Genomic DNA, 17,539 nt, shown 5'->3' on the forward strand with positions numbered 1-17,539 from the left:
GTTCATCACTGTGTAGGTGATGTGTTACAATACCAGCTATGTCAGGAAGCATAATAGTGTAGTACTGGTCGTGATGTGGGTTAGGGGTGCAGGAGGGTTGGTATGAGCCCTGAGGAAAAGGAGACGGCGGGGAGGGGGGGATGTCATAGAGGGGGAACAACATAAAAGAGAGTATCACAATTAAACATGGAAACTTCACTTTTTTCCGCATGGAGTCACTGTGTAGGTCAAGATTGAATACAGACTTCCCTCTAGTGACTAGTCTGAAAATCTTAATATTTATTGTAATAACAACTATAGGAAAGCACAAGCATGTGAATATGTAAGTATTTTAAAGGTCAAGATTTCTGCTTAAAGTTAATTATTCCCAAACAACTATGGCACATCCTTCCGGAGAGAAAAGGCAATTAAATGTATTGTTAGGAGGGGGGAGTGCTGTGATACATGGAAGTGTTACCCCATACAGAACATGTCATACATGAACAAGATATTTAATGCCAGTTTGACTTTGAACTTTCAGTCCTAGCAATATACATTTATTGTTCCCCTGAATTCATCCTCCAATGGCCGTTCTTGTCTTCACAAGCAGGCATCCCAAGATGTTTAGGGATCCTAATTAAACTGGTGGAGGATAAGGATGGCGGTGAGTGTGGAAAAGAGCAGGAAAATGACTTCCCCGTTGCTCGGAGCAGTAGCGCTGGGATTGATGGTGGTGCTTTCACAAGTAAAGTCATTTACAAGAGTCAGATGATTCATAGTAGAGGAAACGGTTTGAGCATCACACAGAGATTTAGTACCGCATCCTCGAATCATTTCAGTGGAAGAGGCGCCTCCTGCAGGAAGAAATTTTAACACAAGTGACATTTAACTCCTGACTTTCATTAAAATAGATGTAACCCTAAGATGAATTACATCAGTTTTGTTGAAGCGTATCCTATATAAATTGACTTTAATTAAAATAAAATTATTTTTACTTCTTTATTTGAACATTTGTTATATCTGTCTTGCTGATCTCTTGCAGTCTCGCTGCAACCGTTTCCCATCTATATACACTCCAACCATGGCTGCATGGCATTTCTCAGGGTGGGTTTGTTGGTGGTGACAGCAGTGGACCATGCCTATAGTATGTCTATACACCCAGCCAGGGGCTTATCTGCTGTGGGACAAACACAGCGCTTGCCTCGGGTGGCATTTTTTAGGGAGGCGGCGCCGTCCCCCCATGGTGACCACGCTATAGCCAAATGACAGCCACAGTACAGTTGTCCAGTTCTGGAGGGCATCCAACAGTGGCAGCTGGTGCTCAATTTCTTTGGGGGGGGGGTGCGGCAAACAAACCTTACCCATCAATCCCCCCACCCTCCTTCTCTTGATCAGGCGATCGCCTGTTCGATCGCCGCTTCACTCACCACCACCCACCAGCCCCACACTTACCAGGTCGCGGCTTAGGCGGCTTCCCCCCTGCATCTCCTCCCGAGTCCCGGCGGTCGCTCCCCCCTCTCGGCCAATCGGGTCTTAGGACTCCCGGACGGGAGAAGAAGCAGTAAGACATTAGTGAATATTAATTCGCTAATGTCACACAAGTGGGTGGGCTCAGGGTGCAGTGCTCTGTGACCCGAGCCCACCCTTTTTGAAGCCAATTAGAGCCTCAGGCTCTAATCATGTGCTTAAAAAAAACCCATTGAAATCCATGCGTCCGGCACCCTGCATGGAGATTAGGGCTCGGGGGCTTGGATTAGGGGGGCGGCCCCCACTGGCGTCCATTGATGCCCTCACAGAACCGTGCCTGCCCCCTGCTTTGGACACAGCTAATCACATGTCAGGGAAAAACAGCCAATCACAGTGGCTCTTTACCACCTGATCAGTTGTGTCCAATCACAGCTCTCAACATTCATTTCCCCAGTGTAGCCTATCAGTGCCGCATATCAGTGCAGCTTCATCAGTGCCTCCTCATTCTCTGACCTGCTGACCCCATCCTATGTCCCGCTGACACCATCCTCTGCTCCATTGATCACATATGTGGCACTTGGATGAACCATGTCTCAAAGTCTGATGAGGAAGCCACAGCTGTTCTTTGTGAATGGCTGCAGCTTCCACATCAGACCCTGAGGCAAGAACGGTATACTGCAGCTGAGGTTAGACAAATGTAGATGGGGGGCACACAATTTTAGTCTTGCCTAGGACAGCACAAAACCAAAATACACCACTGCACCCAGCTCCATAAAGACATGATTTGATGGGTTTGGTGTGTCCTGCACAGAGTCCTGACCTCATCACTATTGAACAGCTTTGGAATGAGTTGGAACATTGATAGCGAGCCGGGTCTTCCCATCCAACATCTGTACCTGACCTCACAAATGCTCTTTTGCCTGGATGGGCACGAATTCCCACTGGTACACTCCAAAATTGTGTGGAAAATCTTCCTAGAAGGAGTGGAGGCTGTAACAGCTAGAGATGAGTCAGGCACAGACGTTAGACAAGAAGGCCTGGCTCACAGTCTCCACTCTAATTCATCTCAAAGGTGTTCTATTGAGTTGAGGTCAGGACTCTGTTCAGGCCAGTCAAGTTCCTCCTCCCCAAACTCACTCATCCATGTCTTTATGGACCTTGCTTTGTGCACTGGTGAGTAGTCATGTTGAAACAGGAAGGGGCCATCCCCAAAAATTGTCCAAAATATCCAAAGAATGTTTGACCATTCTTCCAGAAGCGAATTTGTGAGGTCAGGCACAGACGTTAGACAAGAAGGCCTGGCTCACAGTCTCCGCTCTAATTCATCCCAAAGGTGTTCTATCGGGTTGAGGTCAGGACTCTCTGCAGGCCAGTCAAGTTCTTCCACCCCAAACTTGCTCATCCGAGTGTTTATGGACCTTGCTTTGTGCACTGGTGTGCAGTCATGTTGGAACAGGAAGGGGCCGTCCCCAAACTGTTCCCACAAAGTTGGGAGCATGAAATTGTCCAAAATGTCTTGCTATGCCGACGCCATAAGAGTTTCCTTCACTGGAACTAAGGGGCCAAGCCTAACCCCCGAAAAACAACCCAATATAATAATCCCCCCTCCACCAAATGATTTGGACCAGTGCACAAAGCAAGGTCCATAAAGGCATGGATGAGAGCTTTTGGGGTGGAGGAACTTGTCTGGCCCGCATAGAGAGAATGCTTGACCATTCTTTCATTTAAGAGGTCAGGAACTGATGTTGGATGAGAAGGCCTGGCTCTCAGTCTCCGCTTTAATTCATCACAAAGGTTTTCTATCGGGTTGAGGTCAGGACTCTGTGCAGGCCAAGTCAATTTCCTCCACCCCAAACTCACTCATCCATGTCTTTATGGACCTTGCTTTGTGCACTGGTGAGTATCCATGTTGAAACAGGAAGGGGCCATGGCCAAAAATTGTCCAAAATGTCTTGGTATGCTGATGCCTTAAGAGTTCCTTTCACTGGAACTAAGGGGCCAAGCCCAACCCCTGAAAAACAACCCCCACACCATAATCCCACCTCCACCGAATGATTTGGACCAGTGCACAAAGCAAGGTCCATGAAGACATGGATGAGCGAGTTTGGGGTGGAGGAACTTGCCCGGCCTGCACAGAGTCCTGACCTCAACCCGATAGAACCCCTTTGGGGTGAATTAGAGCACAGACTGCTAGCCAGGCCTTCTCATCTAACATCAACACCTGACCAAACATTCCCATAGACAAACTCCTAAACCTTGTGGACGGCCTTCTCAGCTGTTATAGCTGCAAAGGGTGGGCCAACTGAATATTGAACCCTACGGACTAAGACTGGGAAGCCATTTAAATTCATGTGCATGTAAAGGCAGGCGTCCCAATACTTTTGGTAATACTGGGGTTAATTTACTAAAGGCAAATAGACTGTGCACTTTGCAAAGGGCAGTTGCACTCTGCAGAAGCACTTGCTCCAGAGCTTGGTAAATGAGCAGAAGCTCTACTGACTTTCATCATCCAATCAAGTGCAAGCAAAAATGCATTTTTTTTTATTTTCCTTGCATGTGATTGGGTATTCTTTGCAAAGGGAATCTTTACCTCATTTACTAAGTTCTGGAGCAACTGCACTTGCTGAGGGCAACTGCACTTTACAAAGTGCACAGTCTATTTGCCTTTAGTAAATCAACCCCATAGTGTATATCATTTGTTCTGCCTAGGAAACGCTCAACGGCCAAGTCCAGGACTCTCTGCCCACCTCTATGTGACAGCACTGGGCCAATCACCAAGCACCAACACTGTCACATGGGAAGGTAGGGGCTGAGTGATGTCTGAGGTCAATATATTAGGACAAGACACATTTGCATCATGAAACTGCAATATGTAAGGTGTTATCAAACGTGTATGAAATTACCAGATGTGGTTGTCCGTGCATAGCTCACACACCGGGCCTCTTGTCCTGTGCAGGTCATGGTGGTGTAAGTCCCACAGGTGCTGGAGCTTGAAGAGTAACATGTTTTGCATTGCACACCATTTGATACTTGGCTTGTAGATGTTGCTGTTCAAATATACAAACATACAGAGATTAACCACTTCGTGCCCAGGCCAATTCTGACATTTCTCTCCTAATTGTAAAATTCATCATTTTTTTGCTAGAAAATTACATAGAACCCCCAAACATTATATTTATTTTTTTAGCAAAGACCCTAGAGAATACAATGGCGATCATTGCAACTTTTTATCTTGCGCGGTATTTGTGCAGCAATTTTTCGAACGCGTTTTTTTTGGGAAAAAAAAACAGTTTCATGCTTTAAAAAAAAAACAAAACAGTAAAGTTAGCCCTTTTTTTTGTGCATAATGTGAAAGATGAAGTTATGCCGAGTAGACAAAAAAGAGGATTATCCCCCATGTGGGGTTTTTTAGCAGCCAACGGAGTTAAGAAAAAATGTATACTAAAATAATAACGTAGTAAATAGTTTTTATTTCCACAAAGTATCAAAAAATGTATTACTCTGGACATGAACAGTCAAAACATGAGCTGTAGTGCAAAAGTAATAAACAATAAAAACAGCGCCAATGACATGACAGTATGCAATAAAAATGCACGATGAAAAATGCACCATAGAAACAATAATACATGAGTCTTGTACATGAGTCTATTTTCTATCTGTTTCTATTGTTTCTATGGTGCATTTGTCATCGTGCATTTTTATTGCATACTGTCATGTCATTGGCGCTGTTTTTATTGTTTATTACTTTTGAACTACAGCTCATGTTTTGACTGTTCATGTCCAGAGTAATACATTTTTTGATACTTTGTGGAAATAAAAACTATTTACTACATTATTATTTTAGTATACATTTTTTCTTAACTCCGTTGGCTGCTAAAAAACCCCACATGGGGGATAATCCTCTTTTTTGACAATTTTATCGGGGTGCGCAGCTATTTTTTTGTCTTTGCTCGCATGAGTGTTCTCTTCTTTTTAATTGCCGAGTAAATAGATACCTAACATGTCACACTTCAAAATTGCACACACTCGTGGAATGGCGCCAAACTTTGGTACTTAAAAATCCCCATAGGCGACGCTTTAAAAATTTTTACTGGTTACATGTTTTGAGTTACAGAGGAGGCCTAGGGCTAGAATTATTTCTCTCACTCTAACCTTCGCGGCAATACCTCACATGTGTGGTTTGAACACCGTTTTCATATGTGGGCAGGACTTATGTATGCGTTCGCTTCTGCGTGCGAGCACACGGGGACAGGGGCACTTTAAATTTTTTTTTTTTTTTTTTATTGTTAATTTGACTTTTATTTTTTTAGTTTGACATTTAAAAAAAAAAAAAAAAAAATGTGATCACTTTTATTCCTATTACAAGAAATGTAAACATCGGTCCTTTTTACAGTAAGATATGGGGTCAATAAGAACCCACATCTCACCTCTAGGCTGGGAAGCCTAAAATTAAAAAAAAGAAAAAAACGATCACCGCTTCCCAGTTAAAGCGGCGCTGTTTTTTTGAATGCAGAGGCCGGGCGTGACATCACAACATCGCGCCCGGCCTCCGAACGATCATAGAGACTCCGGCGACCATCTGGTCTGCCGGAAATCTCTATGATCACCATCTGGGACTGGTGGATCCTGTGTCCGACTCACCGATGGAAGCGATGAGTCGGTACAAGCACCGGAGGGCGGCCCCTCCCACCGCCCGTAAGAACGATCAAGCGGCAGAAGAGCTGCTATGATCATTCTTATGGTGTAGGGAATCGCCGGCTGAAAAAGCCGATATCTGAATGATGTCTGTAGCTACAGGCATCATTCAGATATAGCCCCGCAAAGTCAAGGACGTCCCAGGATGCCCTCCCGGCGCAAAGTGTTTAATAAACCTAAGGTGTACTACAGGTTTACTCACCACAATGAGTTAATGGAGGAGCACTGTTGTCATTCTGGAATGGGACTACAGAACACCTCTACATCTCCTCTTCTCCATGACATAGAGGGAGATGTTTTGTAGTCCTCATATATAGGGCCGCTGATAGGGGGGTACCTCCTGTAGGGGGCCCGGGCAGACAGGGGGGGCCCTCACAGCAGGAGGATCAGTAGAGCAGAGAATCGAACAATGACAGAACAATGCCCTGTGTGGCTCTCTGCAGCATCTGAATGATGGTTTCTCCCCCTCTCCCTCCCGCCGGCTTTCAGCTAATGGGTGAGAGACACACATGGCCGAATTTAGGGGGGTGCTGGGGTGGGCTGTGCCAGATTTTAGTTCTGCCCCCCAGGCCTCCCTTGGATGTTGTGTCTGACCGACGCCCGCTGAGCGCCTTCCCCCGACCACCCCAGCCTGCACTTAGGACCGCGACAAGGAGAAGGGAGGCTGGAGCACTGAGAGAAGAAGAGGCAGAGAATAAACAGCCAGGAGGAGATGCGCTGTGTTGTGTTCTCGCCTCGTATCAGAAGAGCGCTTCATCTATACAGTACATGAGACAGGATCACTCTTAGGTTGCATTGGACTGTACCATACCTCCCAACTTTTGAATAAGAGACACTTGAGGTAAGGGACGACTTGCGGCACGCGTATCAGCAAAATGTGTGTGGCCAAACTCTTGCCAGTGTGAGGGGCAGTGGTTAAACAAATCTTGTCTGTGGGAAGATGTGTGATGCCTGGTACAGTACCTTCCATGCTAGCAGTGGGCAGGGCCCTTTCTTGTAGCTGGGTGAGGACAGGAGGTTACGGAGGTGCTCTGCTCCTTCCAGAGGATCTGTTTGCTGTGAGATACAGCTGTCCCTGACTGCCTACACCTCCCACTCGTTCTCCGGCTCCAGTCAGCCTCTTCTCCGGTCCTGGGAGGTCCTCAGTGCTCTTCTCCCTCCAGGGCCATTCATTCCTTGCTGCCCTCGCTGCTCACCTTGCCCGCGCCCTCCTTGAGCCGGGTGTGGTCATCCTGCCCATACCTGCTGGCATTCACTGTCCCGCTCCCCGTACCAGCTGCCACTACACTCTCCCTACTGGCCCAGTGCCCGATGTGGTCAGTACGCCCCTGGGTCGCAGAGTCCCAGCACAGGAAGGTGGAGCCGACATCCCTGATTGATCACAGGCTTATGAAGGTGCCTGCTCTGGCAGGAAGAAGTGAGCAGCGCCAGCTGAAAAAAATCCCTGCTGGTGCCTGCGCCAGTGCATCCCTGTCAGAGAAGTCAATGGAGCCAAGTGCCGTGACTTGTCCCGGCATTGGGCTCCACTCTGGGAGGTTGCTTTGATTCACCGGGATGCCGGGACTTACATCAAATCCCAGGATGGTCTCGGCGAATCCGGGACGGTTGGAAGGTATGCTGTACACACACACACCTCCCCCTATCCTTATTTTCTGCTGCCGGGAGATGAGCAGCTCTTGGATGAGAGAGGGGCGGTGTGTGTGTACAGTCCAATGCTATCTAAGAGCGATCCTGTCTCATGTAATGTATAGACGAGCACTCTTATGACATGAGGCAAGAGCACAACACAGGGCATCTCCTCCAGGCTTTGCACTGGCTTCCCCTGTAAGTTGGGGGAGGGGGATGGGTGAATATCTGTGCTGGGAAGTGTAATGGAAGTTTGGGGAAGGGGGATATGTGATAGAAGGAAGAATGAGGGGGGGTGTTTATGCTAGGAGGAGGGTTGGGGGGTTTAAGCCAGAAGGGGGGGAACGTTTGTGCTAGGAGGGGGGGTGGGGGATTTCGGTAGGGAGGAGGGAAGAGGGGGATATGCTAGGAGGGAGGATTTGTGGGAATTTGTCCTAGGAAGGGGATTGGAGAAAGAAGATTTGTGCTAGGAGAGGAGATGGGGGGGATTTTGTGCCAGGAGTGGGTGAGGGGCTAATAGGAGGGATTTGTGCTAGGATAGAAAGTTTGGGAAGAAAGAGGATATGTGCTAGTGGGTCAATTTTTTTTGGGGGGTGAGGAATTTGTACTAGGAAGGGAATTGGGATGGGATTTGAACTGGGGTTGGGGTAAAGATTCGTGCTGGGAGGGGGGATTTGAACTGGGAGTTGGGGGAATATGTGCAATATTGTTTGGGGAGAATTTTGGATTCCAGACAGAATTTATGTTTTTTATGTTTTATTAGTAAAGATATAATTTTAATATTTTCATGGGGGGAGGGGGACTGTCAGGTAGGCTGTACGGGGCCCCATGATTTCTAACAGTGGCTCTGCTCAGACACTGTAGCAACTGGATCTTATTTTCTTGAAAAAACTCATCCCCACACAGTTAGTACTTTTTGTATCACTTCCCCATCCCTTTAGATTGTAATCTTTCATGAGCAGGGCCCTTCTTGCCTTAAATTGCATTGTAACTGTAAGGGTCAGTAAAGACCCCCCTAATTATATACTTTCTGCTTTACTGTGGCTTACCCTTTAAAGACTTACTCTAAGTTAAGTTCACCTTTACAGAAAAATCTGTAAGGTGAACTTACACAGGACCCCCCCCACCCCCCAATCCCACTGACCTGGATTGTGGTGATCTCCCGTTCTGAGCCCCGGTATAGTCGCTTCAGGGGTCCGGGGCTTAGAAATCCCTGCTGCTGAATCTCCATAACGTACCCCTATCAGGAGGGACGTTTCGGAGCATTCTAATTGGTCTGCGCAGACCAATCAGAACCTGCGTAGCCCGTCCTGTCAGCATGAATGCTGAGGGGGTTTCTAAGCCTCGGACCCCTGAGGCGGCTATACCGGGGTTCAGAATGGGAGATCGCCGTGCAACAGGTTAGCGGGATGGGGGTGGGGGGTCCTGTGTAAGTTCAGCTTACAGATATTTCTGGAAAGGGGAACTTACACTTTAAAATTTGCTTTGTGCTGACAGTTTCATGTGTGACAACACTGTTACATAGTTACACAGTTACATAGTAGGTGAGGTTGAAAAAAGACACAAGTCCATCAAGTCCAACCTATGTGTGATTATGTGTCAGTATTACATTGTATATCCCTGTATGTTGTGGTCATTCAGGTGCTTATCAAATAGTTTCTTGCAGCTATCGATGCTCCATGCTGAGACCACCGCCTGTGGAAGAAAATTCCACATCCTTGCCGCTCTTACAGTAAAGAACCCTCTACATAGTTTAAGGTTAAATCTCTTTTCTTTTAATTTTAATGAGTGGCCACGAGTCTTATTAAACTCTCTTCTGCGAAAAAGTTTTACTCCTATTGTGGGGTCAACAGTACGGTATTTGTATATTGAAATCATATCCCCTCTCAAGCGTCTCTTCTCCAGAGAGAATAAGTTCAGTGCTCGCAACCTTTCCTCATAACTAAGAACCTCCAGACCCTTTATTAGCTTTGTTGCCCTTCTTTGTAGTCGCTCCATTTCCAGTACATCCTTCCTGAGGACTGGAGCCCAGAACTGGACAGCATACGCCAGGTGAGGCCGGACCAGATATTGTAGAGTGGGAGAATTATCGTTTTATCTCTGGAGTTGATCCCCTTTTTAATGCCAATATTCTGTTTACTTTGTTAGCAGCAGCTTGGCATTGCATGCCATTGCTGAGCCTATCATCTACTAGGACCCCTAGGTCCTTTACCATCCTAGATTCCCCCAGAGGTTCACCCCCCAGTGTATAAATTGCATTCATATTTTTGCCACCCAAATGCATTATTTTACATTTTTCTACATTGAACTGCATTTGCCATGTAGTCGCCCACCCCATTAATTTGTTCAGATCTTTTTGCAAGGTTTCCACATCCTGCAGAGAAGTTATTGCCCTGCTTAGCTTAGTATCGCCTGCAAATACAGAGATTGAAGTGTTTATCCCATCCTCCAGGTCATTTATAAACAAATTAAATAGGATTGGTCCCTGTGATCATAGTAAAGATGATACTGAACATGAGAACTAGAAAGATAATCATAGACAGTCTGGCAATACGCCCAGATTATGTTCACAAACTAGAGAAAGTGTGTTGAGAATTTATCGGCGTATAACACGCACTTTTTTCCCCTTAAAATCAGGGGAAAATCGCAGGTGCGTGTTATACACCGATCCCCTGCGATCCGGAGCAGTCAGATTTTCAAAATCGACGACCGCGATTTGAAAATGGCGCCGCCGGTGCCGAAATACACAGTGCCGGTCCTCGGCTCTTCTCAGCCACTTTCGTCTTCACTCGAGCGCCGCCCGAACCTAGCCGCGTGTACTCGGCTAGGTCCGGATAGCTCCGCTCGGGACTACGAGTGGAGCCGAAAGTAAACGAGAGCCGCCGAGAAGAGCCGAGGACCGGTTCTGTGTATTTCGGCGCCGGCGGCGCCATTTTCAAATCGCGGTCGGCGATTTTGAAAGACAGGATGGCAGGGATCACAGGATGCAAGGCTGCATTGGGGAAGGCTGCATTGGGGAAGGCTGCACTGACAAGGCTGCACTGGGGCAAGGCTGCACTGACAAGGCTGCAATGATGGGCATTTAAATGTAAGTTTTTTTTCCTTCAACTTCCCTCCTAAAAGTTTTTTTTTCCTTAAAATTCTCTCCTAAATTGGGGTGCGTGTTACATACGTGATAAATACGGTAACTAACTTTAAGATTGTACAATAATCTTCAGATATATATACTTTTAAGAGCTGTGTATTACTAGTGGGTGTTATTAAGGGTGGCAAACATATGTCCATAAACAATTCTATGAAAGTGGGTTTGTCTTTAATGACTGTAACAACACCCCGAGTATGAAAGGGGTTAAAGTCGTTTAGGACATTCTATACCCAAATACAAAAGCAGCTATCAAACACTTCCATCAGCCGAACAAGGAACCCATACAAATAATTCTCCCCCAAGTACGAGACAAGGCTCTGCCTTGAGGTTCAAGCAGGAAAGAATCTTTATTCAAACACATGTTATACAGATTCCACTTCAAAACACTTCCCCCCACTCTTGGAAAACAGGTTGGGTTAAACTGTCCAATGACAATGGACACACAGGTCAGGTGTGTTTAACTTCTCATCAGTAAACAGTCTTAACAGGGGAGCTGCTGGAGGAATCCCCCATTCCTCTTTCCTCACAGCAAGACACTTACACATCCTATAATAGTTGAAGTAGACAGCCACAATAGACAATAGAATACAGTCACACCCCAACCATCACAGCAAATAGTAAACAACATAATGAGACAGCACACATTATATATACATATATATCGTATTGAGTCTGACAAGCACAGATCATAGTGGGGTTCTCATTCACCTTGTGCCCCTATTAGTGACTTCCGTCACAATGGCATATCCAGGGTTCCCAGAGTCTGTGTCTTGGGGGACATGGACCTGAATCTAAAGTAACGCCAGCTCAAGGGTCCCCAGGCATACAGCTCACAACGAGCACCGTTCCCCCAAATGCCAGGGCCCATAATCAGTAGGCAAGAGGCTGGCATTCAGTCCCCTCCAAAAGCCTCTGTCCCAGCTAGGTCTTTCACATTTCTCCGCTTTTGGGAGAAGACTAACACAGGAGGAGACCCCCGGAGGGCTTGACTCCACAGTTAGTCAGTAGTTCCAGTCCTCTAATGCTGGTATCCACACAGTACCCCAAACAAATTGTTCCAAACGGAGTATTACTCACCCAGCCAACCACTGCCTCTCTCAGAGAACATGCCAGCCGCTGGGGAGAGGCCTGGACTGGCCCTCCCTGGGGTCCTTTCAGCCGCTGGGGAGAAGACAGGGTGACTGAGCGCACTCCATCATGCTGTTGGAGATCTGGGCTGACTGCCCAGCATCCCTGGGGTATACAGGTGGGGACTGAAACCCCATCCACCCTTACAGGAAATTCGTCCTCTGTTAGTTGAGGGCAGAGGCCAGTTGGTGCTGAGCAGAGCACACTGAAGTTTGGCCCTGATATTGCTGTTAAATATTATTTCAAAAATTGTAATTATATGTTCGTGTTAACCACTTGCCGACCGCCTCACGCAGATATACTGCGGCAGAATGGCACGGGCAGGCAAAAATCACGTACCTGGTACGTGATTGCTTGGCACGGGCTGGGGGTCCGATCGGACCCCCCGGTGCCCGAGGCGGTCGGCTTCTGACTGGGAGCGTTCAGAGATGAGGGGGAGGCCATCCATTCGTGGCCCCCCCCTCGCAATTGCTCCCAGCCAATGAGATTATTCCCCTGCCTCTGTATAATACACAGAGGCAGAGGAAATGATGTCATCTCTCCTCGGCTTGGTATTTTCTGTTCCGGCGCCAAGGAGAGAAGACATCCGAGTGAGTGCACAACACACACACACAGTAGAACATGCCAGGCACACTTTACACCCCCCTTTACCCCCCGATCACCCCCAATCACCCCCCCCCCTGTCACACTGACACCAAGCAGTTTTTTTTTTTTCTGATTATTGCATTGGTGTCAGATTGTGACAGTTAGTGTGGTAGGGCAGCTAGTGTTAGCCCCCTTTAGGTCTAGGGTACCCCCCTAACCCCCCAATAAAGTTTTAACCCCTTGATCACCCCCCGTCGCCAGTGTCACTAAGCGATCTTTTTTCTGATCGCTGTATTAGTGTCACTGGTGATGCTAGTTAGGGAGGTAAATATATAGGTTCGCCGTCAGCGTTTTATAGCGTCAGGGACCCCCATATACTACCTAATAAAGGTTTTAACCCCTTGAATGCCCCCTAGTTAACTCTTTCACCAGTGATCACCGTATAACTATTACGGGTGACGCTGGTTAGTTCGTTTATTTTTTACAGTGTCAAGGCACCCGCCGTTTATTACCGAATAAAGGTTTAGCCCCCTGATTGCCCGACGGTGAAATGCGTCGCCCCAGGCAGCGTCAGGTTAGCGCCAGTACCGCTAACACCCACGCACGCACCATATACCTCCCTTAGTGGTATAGTATCTGAACGGATCAATATCCAATCCCATCAGATCTATGCTAGCGTCCCCAGCAGTTTAGGGTTCCCAAAAATGCAGTGTTAGCGGGATCAGCCCAGATACCTGCTAGCACCTGCGTTTTGCCCCTCCACCCGGCCCAGCCCAGCCCACCCAAGTGCAGTATCGATCGATCACTGTCACTTACAAAACACTAAACACATAACTGCAGCGTTCGCAGAGTCAGGCCTGATCCCTGCGATCGATAACAGTTTTTTTGGTAGCATTTTGGTGAACTGGCAAGCACCAGCCCCAGGCAGCGTCAGGTTAGTGCCAGTAGCGCTAACACCCACGCACACACCGTACACCTCCCTTAGTGGTATAGTATCTGAACGGATCAATATCTGATCTGATCAGATCTATACCAGCGTTCCCAGCAGTTTAGGGTTCCCAAAAACGCAGTGTTAGCGGGATCAGCCCAGATACCTGCTAGCACCTGCGTTTTGCCCCTCCGCCCGGCCCAGCCCAGCCCACCCAAGTGCAGTATCGATTGATCACTGACACTTACAAAACACTAAACCCATAACTGCAGCGTTCGCAGAGTCAGGCCTGATCCCTTTTTTTGGTGAACTGGCAAGCGCCAACGGCCTAGTACACCCCGGTCGTAGTCAAACCAGCACTGCAGTAACACTTGGTGACGTGGCAAGTCCCATAAGTGCAGTTTAAGCTGGTGAGGTGGCAAGCACAAGTAGTGTCCCGCTGCCACCAAGAAGAAGACAAACAGGCCCGTCGTGCCCATAATGTCCTTCCTGCTGCATTCGCCAATCCTAATAATTGGGAACCCACCACTTCTGCAGCACCCGTACTTCCCCCATTCACATCCCCAACCAAATGCAGTCGGCTGCATGAGAGGCATTTTCTTTATGTCCTCCCGAGTACCCCTACCCAACGAACCCCCCCAAAAAAGATGTCGTGTCTGCAGCAAGCGCGGATATAGGCGTGACACCCGCTATTATTGTCCCTCCTGTCCTGACAATCCTGTTCTTTGCATTGGTGAATGTTTTGAACGCTACCATGCACTAGTTGAGTATTAGCGTAGGGTACAGCATTGCACAGACTAGGACACACTTTCACAAGGTCTCCCAAGATGCCATCGCATTTTGAGAGACCCGAACCTGGAACGGGTTACAGTTATAAAAGTTACAGTTACAAAAAAAAGTGTAAAAAAAAAAAACACAAAAAAAAAAATAAAATAAAAAAAAAATAGTTGTCGTTTGTTTTATTGTTCTCTCTCTATTCTCTCTCTATTGTTCTGCTCTTTTTTACTGTATTCTATTCTGCAATGTTTTATTGTTATTATGTTTTATCATGTTTGCTTTTCAGGTATGCAATTTTTTATACTTTACTGTTTATTGTGCTTTATTGTTAACCATTTTTTTGTCTTCAGGTACGCCATTCACGACTTTGAGTGGTTATACCAGAATGATGCCTGCAGGTTTAGGTATCATCTTGGTATCATTCTTTTCAGCCAGCGGTCGGCTTTCATGTAAAAGCAATCCTAGCAGCTAATTAGCAAATAGACTGCTTTTACAAGCAGTAGGAGGGAATGCCCCCCCACCTACCGTCTTCCGTGTTTTTCTCTGGCTCTCCTGTCTCAACAGGGAACCTGAGAATGCAGCCGGTGATTCAGCCAGATGACAATAGAGCTGATCAGAGACCAGAATGGCTTCAAACATCTCTATGGCCTAAGAAACCAGAAGCTACAAGCATTTTATGACTTAGATTTCGCCGGATGTAAACAGCGCTATTGGGAAATTGGGAAAGCATTTTATCACACCGATCTTGGTGTCACATGCTTTGAGGGCAGAGGAGAGATCTAGAGTCTAATAGACTCCAATTTTTTCAAAAAAGAGTACCTGTCAGTACCTATTGCTATCATAGGGGATATTTACATTCCCTGAGATAACAATAAAAATGATTAAAAAAAAAATGAAAGGAACAGTTTAAAAATAAGATAAAAAAGCAAAAAAAAAATAAAGAAAAAATAAATAAATAAATAAAAGCGCCCCTGTCCCCCCCTGCTCTCGCGCTAAGGCGAACGCATGCGTCGGTCTGGTGTCAAATGTAAACAGCAATTGCACCATGCATGTGAGGTATCACCGCGAAGGTCAGATTGAGGGCAGTAATTTTAGCAGTAGACCTCCTCTGTAAATCTAAACTGGTAACCTGTAAAGGTTTTTAAAGGCTTTTAAAAATGTATTTATTTTATTGCTACTGCACGTTTGTGCGCTATTTTAAAGCATGTCATGTTTGGTATCCATGTACTTGGCCTAAGATCATCTTTTTTATTTCATCAAACATTTGGGCAATATAGTGTGTTATAGTGCATTAAAATTTAAAAAAGTGTGTTTTTTCCCCCAAAAATGCGTTTGAAAAATCGCTGCGCAAATACTGTGTGAAAAAAAAAATGAAACACCCACCATTTTAATCTGTAGGGCATTTGCTTAAAAAAAATATATAATGTTTGGGGGTTCAAAGTAATTTTCTTGCAAAAAAAAATAATTTTTTCATGTAAACAAAAAGTGTCAGAAAGGGCTTTGTCTTCAAGTGGTTAGAAGAGTGGGTGATGTGTGACATAAGCTTCTAAATGTTGTGCATAAAATGCCAGGACAGTTCAAAACTCCCCCAAATGACCCCATTTTGGAAAGTAGACACCCCAAGCTATTTGCTGAGAGGCATGTCGAGTACATGGAATATTTTATATTGTGACACAAGTTGCGGGAAAGAGACACATTTTTTTTTTTTGCACAAAGTTGTCACTAAATGATATATTGCTCAAACATGCCATGGGAATATGTGAAATTACACCCCAAAATACATTCTGTTGCTTCCCCTGAGTATTGGGATTCCACATGTGTGAGACTTTTTGAGAGCCTAGCCTCGTACGGGACCCCGAAAACCAAGCACCGCCTTCAGGCTTTCTAAGGGCGTAAAATTTTGATTTCACTCTTCACTGCCTATCACAATTTTTGAAGCCATGGAATGCCCAGGTGGCACAAATCCCCCCCAAATGACCCCATTTGGGAAAGTAGACACCCCAATCTATTTGCTGAGAGGTATAGTGAGTATTTTGCAGACCTCACTTTTTGTCACAAAGTTTTGAAAATTGAAAAAAGAAAAAAAAATTATTTTCTTGTCTTTCTTCATTTTCAAAAACAAATGAGAGCTGCAAAATACTCACCATGCCTCTCAGCAAATAGCTTGGTATGTCTACTTTCCAAAATGGGGTCATTTGGGGGGGTTTGTGCCACCCGGGCATTCCATGGCCTCCGAAACTGTGATAGGCAGTGAAGAGTGAAACCAAAAATTTACACCCTTAGAAATCCTGAAGGCGGTGTTTGGTTTTCGGGGCCCGTACGCGGCTAGGCTCCCAAAAAGTCCCACACATGTGGTATCCCCATACTCAGGAGAAGCAGCTAAATGTATTTTGGGGTGCAATTCCACATGGCCTGTGTGAGCAATATATCATTTAGTGACAACTTTGTGCAAAAAAAAAAATGTGTCACTTTCCCGCAACTTGTGTCAAAATATAAAATATTCCATGGACTCAACATGCCTCAAAGCAAATAGCTTGGGGTGTCTACTTTCCAAAATGGGGTCATTTGGGGGGGGGGTTGTGCCATCTGGGCATTTTATGGCCTTCAAAGTTGTGATAGGTAGTGAGGAGTAAAATCAAAAATTTACGCCCTTAGAAATCCTGAAGGCGGTGATTGGTTTTCGGGGCCCCGTACGCGGCTAGGCTCCCAAAAAGTCCAACACATGTGGTATCCCCGTAGTCAGGAGAAGCAGCTGAATATATTTTGGGGTGCAATTCCACATATGCCCATGGCCTGTGTGAGCAATATATCATTTAGTGACAACTTTTTTGAATTTTTTTTTTTTTGTCATTATTCAATGACTTGGGACAAAAAAATTAATATTCAATGGGCTCAACATGCCTCTCAGCAATTTCCTTGGGGTGTCTACTTTCCAAAATATGGTCATTTGGGGGGGTTTTGTACTGCCCTGCCATTTTAGCACCTCAAGAAATGACATAGGCAGTCGTAAACTAAAAGCTGTGTAAATTCCAGAAAATGTACCCTAGTTTGTAGACGCTATAACTTTTGCGCAAACCAATAAATATACACTTATTGACATTTTTTTTACCAAAGACATGTGGCCGAATACATTTTGGCCTAAATGTATGACTAAAATTGAGTTTATTGGATTTTTTTTATAACAAAAAGTAGAAAATATCATTTTTTTT

General features: G+C 45.9%; 1 protein-coding gene across 1 annotated transcript in view; it reads right to left on the reverse strand.

The window, feature by feature from the left end:
• Positions 1 to 259: 259 nt before the first annotated feature.
• Positions 260 to 17,539, reverse strand: part of LOC141110414 (uncharacterized) — a 77,484-nt gene continuing 60,204 nt past the window's right edge. Inside the window, exons 8-9 of the mRNA XM_073601752.1 lie at positions 4,350 to 4,493; positions 260 to 833 (exon numbers count right to left, since the gene is read on the reverse strand). Coding sequence (XP_073457853.1) covers positions 613 to 833; positions 4,350 to 4,493 — 365 coding nt within the window. The 3' untranslated portion in view covers positions 260 to 612. The remainder of the gene's footprint in view (positions 834 to 4,349; positions 4,494 to 17,539) is intronic.

Source organism: Aquarana catesbeiana, linkage group LG10 (assembly GCF_042186555.1).
Source record: "Aquarana catesbeiana isolate 2022-GZ linkage group LG10, ASM4218655v1, whole genome shotgun sequence".
NCBI lineage: Eukaryota > Metazoa > Chordata > Amphibia > Anura > Ranidae > Aquarana > Aquarana catesbeiana.